This window comes from Pholis gunnellus (assembly GCF_910591455.1).
Source record: "Pholis gunnellus genome assembly, chromosome: 14".
NCBI lineage: Eukaryota > Metazoa > Chordata > Actinopteri > Perciformes > Pholidae > Pholis > Pholis gunnellus.
Genome location: NC_136541.1, coordinates 14,309,374 through 14,331,468, shown reverse-complemented (window position 1 = coordinate 14,331,468; position 22,095 = coordinate 14,309,374). Strand labels below are relative to the sequence as shown.

Below are 22,095 nucleotides of genomic sequence, written 5' to 3'. Positions count from 1 at the left end.
GCGCAACGTCTTCTTCTGTTGCTTTATTGGTGGTAGCGTGGCGATACCCACTGCCACCTACTGTACCGGGTGGTGTAACGTCTCTCCATGAAACTACTCTGATTGGATTAGCAATGTGAGTTTGTTATCCTATATATATATATATATATATATATATATATATATATATATATATATATATATATATATATATATATATATATATATAGTATAAATTAAGAGGCAGATGAAAACAGCAATGTTAGGTGTTCCAGGTCTAAAAAAGGAAACGGAAATATCCCACGGTTTCTTAATGTATTCCTATTTTATTTTTTGCCTTCCTTGTGTTTAATATTGAAACATTTCAAAGGAACATCCTCTGCACAGAACAACATGTAGTTTACATTCAAGATATGCACATTTAAGGCATTGGATTACTTAAACAAACATACGGTAAACGGTCTTTGTACAGGTCTAAAAAAGGAAACGTAAATATCCCAAGGTTTCTTAATGTATTCCTTTATTGTATTTTTGCCTTCCTTGTGTTTGATATTAGTAATATTGAAACATTAGGAACATCCTCCGCACAGAACAAGACATAGTTTACATTCAAGACATGTAGCCTACATTTAAGGCATTGGAGTAGCCTACTACAAACATACGATTAAAGGTTTTTGTACCAAACACAAAGATGTATAACATGAAAATGCACATTGGAATCTTTTATATATATATATATATAAATATATAAAGGTGCATATAGGAGCAGTTGTTGGGGTAAGTGGGGAGGGGCTGGCAGGGGTTGTAGGTGGAGGTGTGATGTATGTATGAATCGGAGCGGGTGAGGGGTGTGAATGTTCGCTGATCAAAACTGCAGTAAAACACATTCCGGTCGTCAGCCACTTGATGGTTCTCCCCAATGGGGGTGATGGTTTCTTGCAGCTGGTGATGTCCTGCAGGGTCGCTGGCTGAGAGGCTTTTCAGGGTACTACTCTTTGTTATTCTGATCTCCTTTGTCAGTATGTTTCTGACTTGGTTCTTCAGAATTCCCCCACTTCTGTAGGCCTCCTTCTTGGCCTGGTATGAGACGTCACAGTATCTGTGAGTTCATCTAAGTCTTAAACTGCAGCCTCAAAAACCATGACAATTAGTCCAAAGCAAGACTGTAACTTCAGTTTTGCCTCATTAATCCATCTCCTTACAGTAAAATGTCATGATGGCAGATGGAAACAGCAATGTTTGGTGTTCCGAGTCTAAAAACGGGAACGGAAATATCCCAAGGTTTCTTAATGTATTCCTTTATTCTTTTTTTGCCTTCCTTGTGTCTAATATTAGTGATATTAAAACATTAGGAACATCCTCAGCACAGAACAAGACGTAGTTTACATTCAAGACATGTACATTTAAGGCATTGCAGTACATAAACAGACATACGGTAATAGGTCTTTGTACAAAACACCAAGATGTATAACATAAAAATGCACATTGGACCTTTTTATGACATAATGCTACATATCAATGTGAGCCATTGTCACTGACAGACTCAGATGAAATAACATGCTCAGCACAGTGACAGCCACAGGAATCAGACTCCTCGGACCTTTCGGTCTTACATTCTTCAGAAATTCTTATCTGTCAAAATAGCCCCAAAGCATTTGAGGTCACTCTGCTGCTCTTTCACCTGTTCCACGGGTTAAGAGGTCAGCTTCGGTTGCAAAGCTGGTTCCTTCTAGTCACCAGAAAGCAGCCCCTGCTGTCACAGTGAGTGGATCTCTCCCATGCAGGAGGCTAGGGACGAGGGCGATGGTGCTGGTACGGGTGAGACGTTTGTGAGTGCCTCCGAGTTCGCCTGCGAAGACGCCTCTGATGCATCAAAAACTGCAGGCGCTCCAGCTTACAGTGTAATGTTTGATTTTCCTGCGTGGGTGGGCAGGTCAGGTGACTCTCCTCACCTACAGGGGGGGGGGGGGGGGGGGGGGGGGTAACAACTTGTTAGACATGCTACACAATGATAAAGTTCCAGGTGGAAGAAGAGTAAAGAGAAGAAGGCTTTATACACTGTCACCCAATGCCATACTTTAATGATAAAGGTCAGTGTCATTTAATCCAGCTGGAGCTCTATTGAGAGCCAATGCATCCAGGTTTTTCATGTATTTTACCTTTTTTTTTGTTTACTGTCCTTGTTTTACTGTCAGTCATTTCCTTGTTTCTGGAATATTTATTTGCATAAGGAATGTATTATGAATGAAATCTCCAGTAACTCCTCCTGTGTTCAAGTGTGTGATATCATGTGTTCACCTGGAGTTTCTGTCCTCTGGGTCGCCACTGTTTTGCTCTTTGCTTTGCTTGGCCCCTCCTCCGCTGTGAGCAGCAGGCTGGCTGGAGGGTTGGACTCAGGATGGTGGGGATGATGGGGAGGGGTAGGCTGAGCCCCCTGGTGGTGGTAGGCAGCTCTGAGGAGGTCGTTGAAGATCTGGAGAATGATGGCGATGCCACGCCGAGGATGGCTGAAGCCGCTCTGACTGCACGGGGCCAGAGTGCCTGATGGGAAGAGAAGAGAAGAGAGCAGGGGACATGAGAGAGGAAGAGGGGGCTGATAGTTGATGAAAAAGAACAACTAGAGGCAAACTGAGGCAGTAGACATTAGGGCAACAATAACAAATACAAATAAAACAGTAGATCTACGTAAAATAAAAGCAACTTACTCTAACAATCGATTATCAATTAATCATTTTACTCATTTTCCAAGCAAAAATTCCACAATTCACTGGTTCCAGCAGCTCAAATGTAATGATTTGCAGCTTTTCTTTGTCAAGAACTGAATATCTTTGGGTTTGGACCGATGGTCGAATAAAACAAGCAAATTAAACATGTCTCCTTTGGCAATGCAAAATCATAATGGACATTTTAAGATGTTTGTCGTTTTATAAATAAAATGATTAATCAACTAATGGAGAAAATGATTTTCAGATTATTTGACGATCCTACATCTTGCAGTACAGCATAGAACATTATCTACTAGACACCACTACTGTACAATATGGCGTCATTGTACAGTGTACATCAACACAGGTCTATGTTTAGTCTCTATTCTCTGTCATTAACTTATTCTATTTAGTGTGTTTTAGTTATTGTATATAATTGTGATTTTTTTAAATATTAGTTTCTTTGCCTACCTCATCTATTTTCAGGACTTCTGTGACTTGGCTGCTGCAACGCTGCAATTGTCCTTTGGGATTAATAAAGAACTCTGTCTGTGTATCTATCTTGATTAAACTAATCAAAATCTATTGTCTTCTGATTGTGTCGTTGTCAGGCTTCCGCTGCTGAGACACTTACCAGAGAAAGTCCCGGAGAAGACGCCTGGTGAGGGGCTCACAAAACTTTCTATGACTGCTCCTGGCTGCTTGCTCAGCTCTGCAGTGGATGAGTCGTGAACATTACTCTGTAAAACGAGAAGGAAAAGATGTTTAACCACCCACGAGGAGGAATATACACTAGTAGAACTGTTTTAAACTCTAAACTGGCTTGTTATAGGAAATGTTACTAAAACATGCCAATAATACATATTGGTGAAACCATGACAATGCATTGTGATTATACGATACACTTTCGCAGTAGAATATGTAAGGCTAACCTCTTCGAGGGTTGAAGCTGACGCTGGGCTCCGGGGTCCAGGAATGGAGCCGGTGGGAGCAGGGGAACAGACTGGCGTGGCTGCTGGTTGTGGACTGCTGGGATGTGGACAACCAGAAGGCAAAGAAGGGGTGGAAAGACCAGGAGAGGATGTGTGTGTAGAGTGGGGCGGACAGGACCGATGTGGAAGGGCAGTGGTGAGTGAGTGGGAGCCGGGAGCTGTTGAGTTCAAGGAAGTTCTGGGTCTTTGAGCACTCAATTGGATCACGGATGTAGAGTCCGGGGCTCGAGTAGAGGTTTGGGAGGGGGATCCTGTGGTCTTGTTTGAGGAGTCAGGGGGGCTCATCCCGGCAGCAGTGGGCAGGCCAGTTTGAAGGTTGCTGCTCAAGTCCCCGTGCTGGCGCTGCAGCTCCGCCACGTTCTGCGCAGGCAGTTCAAGCTGCACATACATCATGTGGGCACCAATTCCCAGTTTAATGGTCAGAGGTGAGCGCCCAGACAGGAAGTCACTGATCTGCAGGATAGTCAGGAAAGACACACATCAGAGTTCAATTTGTTGACAGTCATGGATACCATGGCAACAGCAAGTGTGATTTACAATATTTCAGCAAACATTCATTGAGTGTCTACTTTGTATATAATATATATAATATAATATTTTAAGACAAATGTCATCATGGGTGTATTGGAGTACGTGCATGAAATGTTTCCTTTGGCGTACCCATCCAGTAACCATGGGAATTGCTGTGTGTGTGTGTGTGTGTGTGTGTGTGTGTGTGTGTGCGTGTGTGTGTGTGTGTGTGTGTGTGTGTGCGTGTGTGTGTATGACTAGTGTCTGTAATCAATGAAGTCTGCATTGGCTTTGTGAAGGACATGACGCAATGATCTTAGCATGGTTTATGCATATTGTTTTCCTTAAAACATCAAAACAAGTATGTTGGGCTTTTCATTTCCCTTTGCTGTCCAATGATAAGAATGCACTCCGAATTCGGTTAATTTTGAATTTTTCTGAAAAACTTATTTGGATTATCTGAAGAAAAAAAAATATTGTCAATATACGTGGTTTTCACAGGACAGCGGTGAGATGTGTGTTAAATCCTACTGCATGAAAATAACTGGAAAACACCAGTAAATAGTTTGAATTCTTCAAGAACACGATCCCCCCCCCCACATCACATTCATGCATTAAACAAGTGTCTATTTATTTACAGCACAGAGTCAAAAAGACATTAAACTTACCTGGACTTCTGTTAAACTTTCTAAGACGTCCATCATAGTTCTCTCAGCTCTGGCAGTGGAGCACTGTGGCAGTAAAGATATCACAACATGAAGTCTGATTACTTGTGTACATGGATGTGGATGGAAATGTGTTTCGGGAACACTTTACAATATTACATAAAAGTATATTACCAGGGAGCAAATGAAGATGGAATGAGGAACTGACTGCTTGTAAACCATCAGTTAACCGGCAGTTCTTGATTTTATCTTCATTAAATTAGCTGATAACTTGATTGAGAAATGACTGTAAGATGTTATGTTAATGAACTAATATGTATTTAATTGTTCGTGGTTATCTGTGAATCCTTATAATGGTCATTAACTTATCATTCTTGGTTAATTCTGAGTAATGTTGTAAACAGCACTTAACCACACACACAAATCATTACATCATTAATACCCACCTTTATGTTTCTATGCCCGCCCTTAAGTAAAGTGAGCTGAATCATTAGTTCATGATTACTTGTCCATTAGTTACCAATTTTGTGCCCCTCAAGTAAAGTGGTGCATCACAGAGTTTAACTGAATGAATATACTTCATCAACAGCTAACATTTCCCTTTCCTCCGCCAAAGTAAAGTGGTGCATCACCCAAACTGATGGATAACCGTACTCATTACAGCACTAGATATTAGTCACTAGTCACCATTTTAGCCTTATGAACACATTTTTGCATGTAATCTATCATTACTTCATGCTTATCAATCTACAGTGTGGGAATCAGTTGTGCATACAGCATCACAATTGTATGACAAGAAAATTAACTGGACTAGAACAGGAAGGGACAAAAAGGAATCAATCGTAGATTTGATCGATTATACTCAGTAACAATGATGCACCACTTTACACAAGAGGGGGCACACAACTAATAATGCACAGGCAATCATGAAGTGATGATAACAACTGTGTGTATGGTTGGAGGCTGCATCGGCTTACTCACCACTGAACCAGCTTCAATGGCAGGGACCAGGGTCAGCTTGCTTCCATCTGTTACACCCAGGTCCAACAGTTGGCCTGCGGTTAGCTGCCTGCCACATGCACATTATATAGTTAGCATATATTGACTTAAGAATAGAAGAGATGAAGCAATATGTGTCACGTGAAGCGCGACTCACTTGTCTCTGTACAGGAGGACGATTCTGTCTGTCTGCAGCCTGAGTTTGTGCGAGATGTGTGTCCTCAGTCCCTCCACAGTCTCTCCCCGGGGGACAGTGAGCTCCACCGGGCTGCCCGCGGTCGAGGTGATGGACAAACGCATGGTTGGCTGACCGGTGGAGACCCCAGCCTGGCACCCTGGGGTGAAGCTACATAGCCCCCGCTGCTGCTCCATTCAGCTGTGAAAGGTCGAAGTTTTCAGACCAGATTCTGATCGCTGGATTGAATTAAGGCGAGACGCGACAATATTTTTTTGTTTTTAGTCTTGCTCCTCATTCCTCAGAGGACGGTGTGAAGCAGCTTTGGACATTAACAATACGATTACAGAACGGCTGGACCACAGCGGACTGTGGCAGTTGCTCTTTCTGGCTTTGACAGACGCAGCACTACTCCACCGAGCGTAAAACACCCAGACCCGGTCAGTGTAGGCCCCGCCCACTCGAAAGCACAGCCAATCAGCGAGTGCGCAGGAGACCGGTCGGCCTGTGCCGTCCAATCATATACGTCTGTTTCTCACGCGGACCCACCCTGTTTCGTGTATCACTCACCATTCATAAATGATGCAATCTGCAGAGCGCTGCATATGTTGTACATAATGTCATCATGTCGAAATGTTTGTCTCATTTTCTTAGAAAAACAATACAGACTGTAGGCTATTATTGTATTTAAAATGATTATTCACATTATTAAAAGCTTCCCAGAGATGAGTCACAATTTGTCTTTGCTCCTAAAATTAATCATAGTCCCCACCACTAACAAATATTGACCTTCTACTGAACCTAATAGCCCAATTATGACACTGTTTTCTTCCATGACACTATTTCAATGTGTAAAAAAACCCCAGGCTGTGTGAAATTATTACATCAACCACTAACTCATCTGTACTTGTGTGACCTACAAACACTGTGCCGCCCACCTTAAGTGGGAAACCTGAACTTAATGATCATAAAACTATAGTTTAAACCCACCTGCTAAATCATGCTTTTTTATTTTTTATTTTGGAATAAGGATAGAGGTGGTCATAGTGGTACAGATTGAAAAGCACTCAGAGACAGATATGTGATTGTGTGCTATATAAATAAAATGGAAGGGACACCTAACTATACACCTGTCAACTCCAAGACACATTAGTGAAGCTACAACAGTGTAGAAACTACAATATTAGTAATTCCTGCAACAACAGCTCAACAATAAAGAAGAGCTCTATTTTTTCTCTCTCTCTATATATTTTTATATTCTTATTCTTATTATATATATATATTTATATGCTATTATTCCTCCTTTTTTTCCATTACCAGTTCACATGGGTGCTGAAGCCTGTCCCAGCATGCACTGAAGGCAGGGAAACACCCTACATGCACATCTATGTGGATGCAGTATAACTTCGCTGTTCAGCCGGTGGGGGGAGACGCTCACAGACAGTATCCACCCTTTGTTCTCTGCAGTCTTTTTTCCCCCTCCCTCTCCTGTTTGGTATTCGTGTCCCACCTCTGGTCCCCAGCAGGGCCTCTGGTCTGCACCTGTCACATGACTTACGGTCGAGAGAGGACCGGCTTGGAGTAAAGTGACGTAGGAAACCGGGATAGGGCAGAGAAATGCAGCTAATATGTGTTTCCACACAGTGGCTAAAAATAGCTGCACCCACAACTCCCCCGCTTTATACGGCCTGCGTCACTCCACGTCCATATCACCTCCCTCCCTCAACTCACCCCCACACTCACTCCTCTCCGAAATGCAGACATGTTTGCCTCCCGATGTCTTTTTCTGTCTGTGCAGTGTGTGTGAGAAAAACCGCAGCTATCCACCTCCTTTTCTGTTCTGTTTTGCTTTGCATAGCTGTTCAGTATTTTCATCTCTATTTGTTCCCATCTCTAATATGCTCCAGGAACATGAGAGCCACACACACAGACTAATCTCTTAGTCTTTTCTCCTTTACAGTGACTTGATAAACACGATGTCCCACTGAGATTCTGATAGAGATCTCCCCCCCCCCCCCCCCCCCAATCCTCTCCCAACGTTTCTATGGCAGCGTGCCAATCCAACGTTTCACAAAGACGAGTGAGAAGGGAGGGGTGGCTGCTTTACATTCTTCGGGCCTTGCTGAGAACAATTCCACAGGATGTCCTGCTCTCCAGAGCATGCACAGACGCCACTGTGACGTCAACCGACACACACACACACACACACACACACACACACACACACACACACACACACTCCCCCTACACAGCCCCTCTCCCAGACGTTTCAATCCTCTGGTATGGCACACCTTACAATTCATGGAATTTCAGAGATAAAAACCCCCTGGATATTTCAACAACAAATCTCAGTGATAGACTGAGAAAATCATCAAATGATTGTCGCATTGTCTGAAAATACAGAAAGACATATAGAGGAGGGCACATTTTTATATGAATCTGAATTTATTGCTTCAAATGAAATGTTCTTGTCATTGTCTTTAGCTCAGCCATCATGTGAAGCACAACAGTCCTCAAAAACAATGTATTTATTTATCTAATGCTTATTTCTGTTGGTATAAGTGTACGGACCAATGTTCCCAATACGCTGAGCCAGAAACCCTGAGGGGTACCCCCATGTCACAAAGCACCAAAGGAGTCTGCTTGTTTAGACTGAAATGTCTCCATTTTTGATGTTTCATTATATTTAGTATGCAATTCTAGCCAATGAATTGCTTTGAAAGAGTACTGGAGTTTTGTAATCAGTGGTGAAAGCTCCACTTTTATTCTATATGAGTTGAGTATTACACCTGTAATAATACATATTCACAATGCATGTATTAATTACATGTAGAGGTCTAAAAACGACAGATGTTCTCAGGGACTGGGCCCACAGTGGCAACATTTTTTCTTCTTCTAAAGTGCATGAAGAAGTCTCAAGTCCTTGAAAACATATGCTGTGTTTATGTTTCAGATGATAGAAGAGTAAAGTAGACCGAGTTTAGCATGCGGAAAAGAGACTGCAGGAGCTTTCAAATACCAAAAATGTATTGGAATGTGAGATTCGTAACCTGAGGAGCCATGAGAGGCTATTAAAGTTCACATACTAGGACATGTGGTCACATTCCTGAATACAGCGTCTCTTCCTCCTTTGTCCCAACAATGTGACACCTCAGTCCCCCAACAGACTTCACTCTGTGGGTTAACTCCAGTGAGTCAATACATGTAGGTCATTTAGTTGGCCCTGAACTGATTCACTCAGTGGAATCAAAGTAGTCAGTGTGGGCCTTTATTTCTGTCACTCAAGCAGCTGCTCTACTTTTTGGGAAAGTCGTTACGCAGAAACATGAATTGGGTTCCAACTAACTCAGATATCGTCCTCCAGCTTGTTATCACTCAGGCGCAGATTAGACCTCCTGCCCCCTTTGCAGCTAACGCATCTTCCATCTGTGCAACTCCTTCATTTCTACATGACTCAAGAATGTAGACTGCAGAGGGGATGGTTGCGAGAAGCCTTTTTTGGATTGGAGTGTGAGTGCAAATAGTGTAGAGAATCTTCGTGGTGCAAGAAGCCACAGGGGACAGTAAACACACAACGTATCAAATTACAAATGCTCTTGGTGGGTCATCTCGGTCATACTGAATGCCTTTAGCTGCATTTGTCGTGAGTCCAATTAAATAAGTCCACGGTGCATTATTCAATCTGTTACATTATATTAGTATGATTCTATAGGGTTTGAAAAACATTTATCTTAACAGAGTTTATTTCATTGTTGCATGTATTAGGATGTAAGAACCTTTTTTTAAGTAAATAAAACACAACAAGGCATTTCAGTATGGACTGCAGGTTGATTATGTATATATAGATATATGTTTGTCCTGAATAACATATCTTTCTACAGTGCGCATTTGAGGAGATAACACTATTAAGGGATCAACACGTTCTTATGGAGTGAAGTCTCTCATTTGGACAAGTTCTATTATCTAAAAATAAGAAGGGAGTCTTGACTGTATCTGACTTTGAAAAAAGAAAAAGAAAAGCTGCATGAAGAACTGAAGGACTTCCGCCTAAAGTGTGTTCAACCTGAACACAACAGTGCAACGCTGCCGCCAGGTGGTGAAACGTGAGATTACAAAGACGTCCACAACACCCATCTCTCTGCAATTTGTCGCGCAACAAAGAAACAGAGGCAGACTCAAACACAGCACATGGAACATATTATTTAAAATATGAATCATGTCTGGATCGACACCCCCCCCCAAAAAAAAAATTATTAAAAAAATAAAATAGCCAACCAATGAATTGCCCTCACAGCAGCTGCCATTCATGAGCAACTGCTGTGAATGAGGTTCTCTCCTCCATCTCACATCATCACCACCATCACCACCACCATCACCGTCAGAGCTGGTCACGTGGTGAGTAGGGAGCGGGCGGTGGGTGTGTCCAATCGCGTGTGGTTTCATTCATAACTACAGTCTTCATTTGAAGCCCAAATTAAAGTATGCAGACGGGGCAGGCTGCCTGTGGACCGCCGCTTCAAACGGAGTCTACAGCCCGGTGAGTCCGATCCACGTCCCACTCACAACCGGGACCAGTTCATGGACCTGCAGGCGTACTCGCGGTGTAATGTGTTACTATTTCATTCTGTAAGATGTGTGAAATAGGTAAAATAGGTGAGCCAGCTCTAAGTAGCTTCATCGGAGTTTTTTCAGTGAGAGGTGTTTGACGCGCGGGGTTCCTGAGTGACTGATCTTGATTTATTCCCCGCAGGCTGAGAGCAGACGACACAAAGATGCGGGACAGCCCTGATCGGCGAGTTTTCGGAGGCGAAAGGAAGATGCTGCTGCTGCTGCTGCTGAGGCTGCTGCTGCTGAGCGCTGCCGGCTGCAGCGGGTCGCTGTAGTCAGTCTGCACAGAGCGGAGGGGAGCTGCTTCAACACCGCCTGCATAGACCGTAAGATACAACACATCTGGAGACTTTCATCATCCAGTCACACGTCAGGGTGATATGCAGTGACCCCTTTCCCTCCCTCCCTCCCTCCTCCTCCTCCCTTCAGCCTACTACTGATGGTGCTTATGAGGGTGTAAACATCACAGACATCATTACAATCTGCTAATGGTATGAAAGTATGTGAATGTGCGTCTGTCTGAGCCGCATCGTCCATCTGTCTGTCTGGTGTACATGGTTAAAGCGAGAGATGATGTGAGGATGTAACATGTCATGACACCTTCGAAACTAACGCTCGCGCGCGCATACACGCACATACACACGTACATATATATATAAACACACACGCACACACGCACACACGCACACACGCACGCACACACGCACACACACACACACACACACACACACACACACACACACACACACACACACACACACACACACACACACACACACACACACACTTTGGATTTATTTTTTTCTCTACGAGTCAGTGTCAGAATTTTATTCTGGTTACTTCTTAGATAATAATAATGTTATATACAAATACAATAATACAAAATAATGAAAATAACATTTCAAACACTTTAAGTCATGAACATTTAGTCAAAAGTAGACTAATAGGAAAAGGTTATTATGAATCAATGAATACTTATAAAATGAAAAAAAAATTAAATAATATATATAAACACATTTTATTATTTATTATTTTATCTGCATATATTTGGTATTTTTTTGGGAACACTTGGACCTCAATTAGAATTTAAAATAAAGCTTTATGTGGGATTGAGCTGTTTGGCTTCACAGCATGGGTTTGTCATGTCATGTCATCAAGTTTATATATATTATTTCTGTAACAGGTCAGTAATATAGTGACATCATTAAAATGGGCTTATGCTATGAAAAAAACATGCTAAATGCTCTCGGTGTGGATTTAGTGGTTTTATTAGGTCGTAATAAGAAAGAAAAGTAAAATGTAAGACCACCAGCAAGGACATTTTAAAAAATGTTAATTATTTTCTTACTTTAAGTCCCCCTATTATAACTAGTTTATAACAGCTGTAATAATATACCATTTTAATATGTTTATAATTGTTGACAAATAATAATTCATAATGTACATGAATAAACATTTAAACACGACCATATCTGCTTACAACTACGTCATAGAGTGTTAAACCATTCGGTAAATGTAAAGTGTTACCAAACTTCAACATGATCTGAGTGAGTGTGGTTCTCTATTGTTGGTGTGCTCTTTCTATTCAGAGCTTTGTCCTCATCAGTGTTACCTTGAGCTGTTGGTATGAGATAGCATATTACAGAAAATATGACTATCACATGGAGAGGGAATGTGCGGCAGTGTTATCAGTATGTGAAAGGAATGCATTCATGGACGGATGTTACACAAGCTGCACTCTGTGTATAATATATGTGTCAGTCTTCTCCCTCTCTTACATCTTTGTCTGTCTCCGTCTTATTTTACAGACAGTGGACTGTCGTCTAATGACCGAAATGAGAGATTCTTGGTTATTGTGTGATATTGTTCGTGTGTGTGTGTGTGTGTGTGTGTGTGTGTGTGTGTGTGTGTGTAACAGTCCCTCTTCAGGAGATGTCAGTGAATCTTTAGACACATTTAATGCATTGTGCTCAATGTTAAATGTATTACAGCAGTTTTAAACAAGAGGACCAGTTTACTTGTCATGAGGTGCAGGTACTGTACAGTCTGCAAACACAGTTTACTGTTTTCTGTTGCTCGGCCCAGCTTCGTTCTCTGGCTCATTCACATGAACGGAGAAAGGAAATAACTTTGGATTTGGCTATTAGTGCAATTTAGGACCTAATGATTTAATTAAGAGCTATTCATGTGTTCGTACTGGAAAGTTGATTTACCAAAACAAAATTAGTTACACTGAGTAACAGATGTCACTCTCTCAGTGTAAGTTTATGGGGGGGGGGGAGTCTTTTTGAGCCCAATGACATCACATGAAGAACCTTGAAGTTTTAATTCCCCAGTTTGGTCGCTAAATTAGCTTCCAAGGTCTCTTCCTGGGGGTTTGGAAGTCTAATACTAAATAGCAAGAGTCCAGGAGTCAATAATCAGCACAAAAAGTATGAGCACAATTCTTCTTCTGTTTGGCGTAGACAAGGTTAGAATTCATCTCCCTGATGAGATGAGATGTGATGGCTCGTCGTCGTCTTTGAATTGGAATATTGATACACGCGAGGACAACATGCCCAGTCATTCGGTTAGGAGTGATCACACAATGCCCATGTAGTAATTATCACAAGATAAATCAATGCACACTTACATTTTAAAACTGGTGGGCTCTGTAGGTTTTCTATCAAATGTTTCTGGAATAGGAAGAAATCATGTTTTTGTTGAGGACTGATACACAAGTGGTGCTTATTTACTGCAGCAGGACGTTTGTGTGACATTCAAAACAAACTACAGTGCCCACATTCATCACGTTGAAGGAACATGTCACCCGGTGCAACTGTGTGGCTCATTGATGTGTTTTTTTAAACAATGGAGGTCTATGACATATGCATAAGATAGGATCATTTCACTGTTGGTCTTGGTCACAGGATTTGTTTCTCCTGCTCTCTGACTTTTCCGCATGAAATAACAGAAACCGCGTTATTGTCGAGAAAGAAGCAGCAGCTCCGTCTGACTTCACTGTCTCCATCCTCTGCAGGGTTCACACACGCTGACCTGGACCATGAGCAATGATTCGCCTGTTCTGACAAGTCTGACTGAGCACTCCACCGTGAGTACCGCTACGTCCGCCCCTCCCACTCTGTGTCCACCAACACTAGTCTCCCCACCTTCACATCAGCTGGTGTCTGCGACAACTCTCCCACAATACTTTACAGATTGAACTGGACCTCAGCCAAAAGCAGCCACAAATAGGTACAGGCAGTGAGTTAACGCCTCACTGTCCCAGTAACAGGTATCATATCCCAGCAGGCCCTGTAATGGGGGAAAGCTTGATCTGCATCCAAAAGAGATTTTTACTCAAAAACGGGGCGTTATTTTGATGCCGAATTTGAGTGCCATATAGCCCCTGGAGGCCGAGGAGTATATCTGAGCCTGCGGAGGTGATTATCGGACAGTTAAAGCTGTCTGTGCGGAGGGAGAATGGACTGTAGCTTCCCTCGAGAGTATGTGTTAGAAGCATGGCCTAAAGACTGGCGGGAGGCTTCGCTGCTCAGGCTGATTGATCGTGTTGTTCTTCCTGTTTGGCTGAGCTTGTGAAAACAGCAGATTTAATTAAGCTACAGATGCTCTGACAAGCTTTCTGTGTGTGTGTGTGTGTGTGTGTGTGTGTGTGTGTGTATCAAGGTGTGCATGTTACCTACACACACATACGGCTTCAAACACATTATACTGTGATCTCCCTAGGCTTCAGCAGAATGTAGGCCACTATGGCATCTAATGAATGTGAAAATATACTCTATGTGTGTGTGTGTGTGTGTGTGTTTGTATGACATGGGACTTAGTTTGACATGTTCAGGCCTGAAGCAGGTTTGAGGTTGAATGAAAAGAGGGGGGAAAAGGGTATTTTCATTTGCTCTCACGTAATCGTCAACCATGTCTGGTTGTATAAGAGGAAAGTCCCTCCTCCATGTTGCGACTTGCTTGCTGTTGGATTGAGCCTGCGGTTGAGGTTGACACAGATTGATTGATGCTTTGTCTTACGGAAGCACCTTTACATTGAATGCAGAGTCAACCCAACACAGTCTTTATCACACACACAAGCAGGTTTTTTTTTTTAAATGCAACTCCATTAGTCGACTGACAGAAGATTAAGTGTTTCAGTCATTTTTCAATCAAAATGTCAAACATTCTCTGTTAACAGAATATATTGTTGTTGTTTTTTAGCTGATTGTCAGACAAAACAGGACATTTGGAGAAAGCTAACTACAAATAAAAAGACTTGCAAAAAATAGTTTTCACAATTTTCTGACATTTTATAGACAAAACATTTGATTGAGAAAGTAATGGGCAGATTACAATATAATGAAAATAAAACCATTAGTTGCAGCCCTTTAGTGTCTGTCAGCAGCAGGCTTTGGGTTTGAGCTGTACTTTAAACTTTCAGTGGTTAAATAGTCCTTAATCCTGCTTTTAACTCCTTCCATGCTTGTACAAATATCTAGTTTAAAGTGTCTCTGAAGCAAAAACTTTAAAAACACTTTCACCTAAAACAGTGCAGATAAGGAGGCAGTTTGGCCTTATAATAAAAAAATGTTCGAATGTTTCATTCTACAGTTGTATAAGGAGCACAAACTTTCAAATGACCGTTATTGACCTTGATGCTGCTCTTGCTAAGGCCGTCATCATCATCTAAAGGTCTTCCTGTGCTCAGTGAGGAGCTTCTCCACTTCTCAGTTTTCTTTAAATCTGTGCACGATGACAACCTTTAACATTTTTCATATATTATGTAACGCTAAATGTTGCAATAGATGAATATTCCCTTTGTGACGGTGAGAAGAGCCCAATTATTTTCTCTCTCTTGTGAAACTGACATCGGAAGAAGAGCCAGGAAAGTCTGGTGTGGGGATTGCTCATGTGCGTCTGCAACCTCCTCCGATTTCCATTTTTAGCCTGCGGAGGCCTCAATTCCCCCTCATTGAGAAGAGCTGGGAGATTGAATTAAGGGTCTCGCTGACGTTTCGATTAGCATCCCCAAGCTCACTCAGCAAGACAGAGTATTAATCAGAGGGAGTAAAGCATTGTGTGTGTGTGTGTGTGTGTGTGTGTGTGTGGATAAGAATCACTGTGAGGAGGCAGAGACTCTCAGTGTTAATTCTCTCCTTATTAAATATTACGAGGATTTGCTGGCAGCGTAATGCGACAAAGATATTCCTCAGTGAAGCTCAAAGGGAGAAGAATCAATTACTGCCCCAGCAGGACCAACGCAGCCAGCGAGCTCACAACAACGAAATATGACAACAGAGATATGTCTTTGTGCTTTTAAGGAGCGAGTTACGAGCTCCAGCAATGACATGTGAATACAGCATCGGGAATTAAAGTGGAACGGTGACAATACAGAGGGTACCAGGGTTTGGCTGATACTGGTTTTGAAAGCCGATATGTTTAATGCCACATTATATATTCTGTCAATATCTGATTTTTATACAGCAAGAAAAGGTTGAGATCTATTTTTTACTTTTAAGGAAAATTCAAAATATCCAAAATTCCAATTTCAGGACACTATATTTTTGTTGTTGTTTTCTTTTGATCCAAGGGAGATATAGGGTGAGATTGGAAAACTGGTGCAATAATACATATTTATATTCTTAAAGAGAATTATTACCTGTTTTTTCAAAATATTTTGGTTAATTCTAACATTCAACCACTATACTAAAGTAAACTTCAAGTACCTCATAATTGTATTGTGTAGACTAAATACCTATAACCTCTTTTCTCGGCTGCTGTTGGTCAGGATGTGCCTGTGGCGGCGGGCCAGGTGGAGGACTATGTGCTGCTGTTGGTGCTGCTGAGTGTCTTTGCCGGGGGGATGCTGGTCCTGCTCTCCTTGCTGCTCCTCTTCTGTCACCGCTGCTGCATGGGTGGACGACGCTACTCCAGGTGGGTGCGCCCGGCTAGGTGACACACTTTGTGGGACCTGGGTAGGCCTGGTTTTACACGCAGGGATTACAGGAGGCAACGTGATTGTAACAGCAGTGGATTAAATCTGACGTTGAAAGCTGTGGCGTGACGCTTGCAAAGAGTAAAAATCTTTTCCTCCTGTCAGAGCGAGTGATGACCCAGAGAAGACAAACACCACTTATGCTGAGGATTCTCAGCCCACCCAAGGTCAGAGCTGTGTATTTTCTTAGGTTCATACATACTTCTCTTCTGCTGTCGTCACTCACGTTGTTTCATGCCCTCGCTTCGTCCTTCTTCTCTTTGTCGCTCAGAGATCACCATTCATCTGGATGAATCAGACGCTGTCTCAGCTGCCAGCTGTCACGATGGAGAGTCGGAGCGATTTGTCTCCACTGGGTCTACCGGCCGCAGAGTTTCATTTAATGAATCTGCACTTTATGAACAGGAGAAGACGACTCAGGACAAGGGACGCAGGTACAGTTAAACAGGTGATTTTACATTATAATTTGGACGAGCTGTCGGTGGAATCAGATTAAATGATTCGTCCTCTCTCTCAGGTACACTCTGACTGAGGGAGACTTCCATCACCTGAAAAAGGCCCGGCTGACCCACCTTCACCTGCCTCCGGCCCCGTGTGACCTGAAGATCCTCACCATCATGGAGTGTGACTCAACAGAGAGCAGCACCGTCAACATCAATGAGACTGCAGCTCCAAAACTGCCCCTCACTATCTACCAGGTATCTTTTCCCTGGCTGTGATTTATCTCACTCACGTCACCAAATCCGGTTCGTTTCCTCATTTTTGTTGTCTCCCTGCGTTGATTTCTCTTTCCAGCCCACTGAGAGAAGAGTCCCTGACTGGGTGGGACTCAGCCTCAGCGGAGGTCTGCCTGGAGACCCGCACCACTCCACCATACTGGACCAGGCCCCCAGACAGGCTTCATCCGCCATGAAAGCACAGCAGTCATGGTCCCAGACAGTGAGTTGAACCCTTTTTACACTTTGTGGCAGCTATAAAATGGTCATTGCATATTACAGGTCAATACGTTTTTAGCCACACTAGCGGCATTGGAGGGTAATGTTGCTCGGTGAACCACTTTCGTCCAGACCATCAACTGATGCTGTGCCTATAAGTACAACCTCACACCGCTGCAGACTCTAAGTCTTGTTTTATCACTTCTTTATCATGGGATGATACGCTCAGTGTTTTTATTGAAGTTTTCATCCTGGGTTTTGTCATCAGTGAAACGTCAACATTTCCGGGTCAGACTTTCAGGAATGTCTGTCAGAAAAGATTCCAATCACAGCTTTTTTTGTGCACGCTTTAAGTTCCCGCTTGAAACATTTTTGTTTAGATGAAAAGAACACATTTCCTCAAAATCTGCAAACCACTAAATGTTTATTTTTTTACAGTAAAGTTGTGAGCCAGAAATGCATTTGCCCAGATAGATTCCTCATCAGCATTGACCCACTTGTGTCACACATTAACAGAGCTGTGAAAAGCAGCTGCCACCGGCTCAAAGCTAGTGATGCACTGTGACATCAGTCATCACTGCAGCTGAGTGACAATATGACAAACTGCTGTCCCCTGAGGGGCTTTGCCTCTGCCCGTCGTGATTCATCTCAGCTTGTCTGCCTCAACCCTCCTTAATGTCTCATCACTTCCCTCCGTCCTCCTCTCCCTTCATCTCTTCTGTCAGATGGAGGCTATCGGGGACAGGGGAGAGGCTGAGAGCGAAAGGGGGATGAGAGGAGAGTCGACTCAAGCTCCGGGACAGACTTCAGTTCTACATTTCTTCTCTAAACTGCGGCGTCATGCCAGTCTGGAGGGGGCAGGGCCTTACTTCAGGAAGTGGAAGTTTGACAGCAGTCATCGGGCTGCCAGCCTGGATGCCAAAGGTTTGGATAAATGTCATAAATAGATGATAAACTTAGATTAGTGAATGATGTAAAAAGGCAAAAGAAATATATAGAAAAGGTGAAAAACATCAAGTAGACATTCTTTCTTTTCATGTGTATTTCTACTAGGATCCCCCAAGAGAAGGCCCTTCCAGAGACAGAGAGCAGCAAGTGAAACCACTGATCACACCGATGACGACTCTTTGTCCCTCCAAGATGAGGTCATTGAGTCGTTCCCACAGTCCCCTGTCCCGACCAGTGGCCTCCAGGCCCTCTCTGCAGAGTCTCTTTCTCAACCAGACACTGTACTCACGTCCTCAATCTTCCTCAGCAGGTACATCCCTTTCCATAACCCCATGACTTGGACCATGAAATTCCCAGAAAGAATGATTAACTGTTTTCCATCTCTGCAGGTTAAAACTAGAGGCCATGGTGGAGTTAGGTGGTAGCAGCGGCCCCAGAGGAGAGGATCTCTGTTCGCCAATCAATGATTGTCGCGCCCAGAGGCAGGAGGAGGCAACAGCCAATGGGACAGGAGTAGAAACAGAAACAAAGTTTGGTGCAGGTACAAGACCAGAAGCAGCGGGAGTCGGGCTAGAGTCGGTAGAAGATGACGACTTGTTTGCTGTACGAAAAGTAACTGCTGTACAGGAAAGGTTCGAAGACATGTTAAATACAACGAAAGACACACAGACATCGGACGTGAGGAAAACAAGTGAGGCAGATGAAGGAGATGAGCTGGTGTTGGGAGCTGAGGCCAGGTTAAGGGCCGGCTCAGGCTCATCCCTTTCCTTCATGATGCGCCAGGAGAGCTCGGAGGCCCCTCCCTCCCTGTACAGAGACATTTGGAGCTTGCGAGCCTCTCTTGAGCAATACGCCTCCTCAGACCAGAGCAGCACAGATCGGGAGTCCATCCGCAGCGATCCTGACAGCGTCTCATCCCATGGTGGTGCAGGAGCTCGCTCTGGCCTGGACAGCTGCTTGTCCCAAGACCTGGACGATGAGCCTGAAGGAGAAGGCGAGGGAGAGATGTTGGAGGGAGGAATCAGAGGGGCGTCAAGTGGGGACAATGAGGTGGGAAGTGGAGCTGGGGGAGAGGGTGAGGCAGGGAACCGTAAACTCCTCCAGATGGACAGCGGCTACACCTCCATTGAAGCACCATCCAGGGCACCAGAGGAAATGCGCCTTTTTGGGACTCCTGGAGCTCCGAGAGGGAAGACGGCGTCTGAGAGAAGGTTGTTCTTCACCAGCTCTGGGAGAAAAGGTTCAGTGTGCGAGAGCGTCGAGGCCAGGCAGTTTCAGGAGGAGCTGGAGGACGAGATGGCAGACGGCACAGAGGAGAAACTAAGGGAGAGATCTCAAACTGGCAGCCAGTCTCTTACCCTTCAAGAACCACATCAGCTTCTGAAATCCCTTCAACCTCCAGAATCACAATCACAGTTGATGTCTCCTCTGATTAAGCCAATCCCACAGTCCTCTACTCCCCACAAACCCCGTCTCCGCCGCCGCGACTACAGCATCGACGAGAAGACAGACGCTCTCTTCAACGAGTTCCTCCGTCACGATCCACGCTTTGACCAGCAGGATTCGCCGCTGCGCTCCAGGCACCGATCCAGAGTTCACCTCCGAAAACAGTGGCAGCGACACAAGCAATACAGCGACCCAGGGTCAGGTGCCGGGGGTAGGTACTCCCCATCTTTGGAGAGGCAGAGGTTCACTCCGCTGAGGAGAGGCGACAGCGCCGGTTACCCTCTGGACACCAGGTATCACAGCACACTCTCGCGCATTGCGAGTGCTGCTGATGAGGAAGCCAGCGAGGTTGCGGCCTGTGAGGAAGCCGCCAAAGAGAGCACAGATGACAAAGATCCGCCAAGTGAAGGAGGTGCAGAGGAACCCGCAGAAAGTACAGCCGACGCAACAAGGAGTTGCACAGAGTCGACTGGTGAGGGTCCAGGGTGCCAGGTCTCTACAAAAAAGGGCAAGGAAAGCACAACTATCCGGTCTTTGACCACTACACAGACGAGCAACATGGATCCGAGAGTCAACAACAGAAACAACAACAGCAGTCAAGCTATTCTATCAGAGAGCAGCCTGACAGACAAGCTGGTCGTGTCGGTTGAAGAGAGGCTCTACGGCGGCCTGCGCAGTGCAGAGAAGCTCAGCCAGGGCGGAACGGAGCGTGTGCGCACCGTGTCACACACAGCCTCACCCGGCTTCAGTCCCATATAACCTGTTAATAATCTCATCTTCTTCATCGACTTTATTTCACATCCATTATCTATTGACGACAGACTTCAACAAAAGGGTCTTTTAGCACTTCAAGCATCATGTGTTAAGATGCTTGGCCATTTGTGTCCCTTATATTTGGGTAAATAGCTGACGCATCAAAACCCAGACATATCCTAAAGGACAGAAGAACAGTCTCTTCCAACATTTCCATTCAGACCTTGATTTCCACTGTGACGCCATGTGACACGTGTTGCCCCTTTTTATTGGTAACCATTCTCAAAATCAAATGCATTTGTTACATAGCTTTGAAAATATAGACCCATCTTTAGAAAAATGTAATATTTTCAGACTTAACTGTGAATTTTCAGCATGCTACTGTATGTCCAAACAATGTGTATGTGAATACTGTACAGTTTTGACTTTAAAAACAAAAAGCACTTTGATGGGAAGAAAGATAACGATGGAGTGTCCGTCACCCATTTCTCTCATTTCAAAACCATGTCCTTCCAAGTGTCCTTCTCGTCTCGATCACCACGAGGGTAAATGTCTCCGTGAAAGCTTGAGGTTTATGTATTTGGCGAGAAGAACAGTGACCATGTAAAAGAAAAAAACATAACTTAATCGCTCGCAACCCTCTCATTTACACCATATCAGCAGATCTGTAAAAACAGATGGGATACCCAAACTACACAGCCAACACAGCGTTCGGAATAACATGCATCAAGGATTTTTTATACTCATATTTCATATATTTTTATAGGATTTTTGTTAATGATTTGTCCCCGTTATTCATCATAATTAAGGAGGCGGTATCAGGGTTTGAGCGAAGTGTTGCATCAGTGCCGGGACTCTGTTGAGGGTGAGACTGACAGATGATACTTAAAGTGACTGACATGGGAGCCTCTCAGGCTTTCAGACAGATGGTCCGGTGACAAAGAGTTGAGGCTGTGAAAGGGGAGGTTGAAACTGAATAGCAGTGGGATAAACTCACTCCGTATTACTAAATAAAAGACACGTCTGGTGATACTCTATATTTTTCTTATTGTCAACAAATCCCATGAAAAGACCAAAACTAACAATGACTTCATGATACGATCAGGAATGATGTAGTCAAAGCCTGACTTAGTTTACAGCTCTCCATTGTTGTCCGTAAACTATTAAAAAACTAAAACGGTGAGCCACGTCGCTGGAGCAGGTGACATTCAATCATTGCTACAAATAGGCACATTCATTGATTTTGAGTGAAGACTACTTTCATTATAAAAAACTGCGCCGTTAATCCACGGCTGAACATGTACTCCCATTAAGAGTAGGGTTTTCTAAAAACTGCAGTGGCCAGCAGTGTTAGTAAATTATTTACCATTACATTTCACCATTTCTTAGGAATTATCTCA

The 22,095-nt window shown here is 43.6% G+C and overlaps 2 protein-coding genes across 2 annotated transcripts; one reads left to right on the top strand and one right to left on the bottom strand.

Moving 5' to 3' along the window:
• Positions 1 to 1,526: 1,526 nt before the first annotated feature.
• On the bottom strand, positions 1,527 to 6,222 carry LOC306705685 (midnolin; the record flags this gene model as incomplete). Its single annotated transcript, XM_079172502.1, has 7 exons — positions 1,527 to 1,931; positions 2,278 to 2,520; positions 3,319 to 3,424; positions 3,617 to 4,129; positions 4,855 to 4,917; positions 5,833 to 5,920; positions 6,008 to 6,222. The coding sequence occupies 7 exons, from the start codon at positions 6,220 to 6,222 to the stop codon at positions 1,768 to 1,770; spliced, it is 1,392 nt and encodes a 463-aa protein (XP_079028628.1). The 3' UTR covers positions 1,527 to 1,767.
• A 7,454-nt stretch (positions 6,223 to 13,676) lies between these two features.
• cbarpa (CACN subunit beta associated regulatory protein a) lies at positions 13,677 to 20,701 on the top strand (the record flags this gene model as incomplete). The annotated part of the gene is made up of 9 exons (XM_079172988.1): positions 13,677 to 13,724; positions 16,407 to 16,552; positions 16,719 to 16,780; positions 16,885 to 17,047; positions 17,131 to 17,311; positions 17,409 to 17,552; positions 18,274 to 18,472; positions 18,602 to 18,806; positions 18,886 to 20,701. The coding sequence occupies 9 exons, from the start codon at positions 13,677 to 13,679 to the stop codon at positions 20,699 to 20,701; spliced, it is 2,964 nt and encodes a 987-aa protein (XP_079029114.1).
• Between the last annotated feature and the right edge of the window lie 1,394 nt (positions 20,702 to 22,095).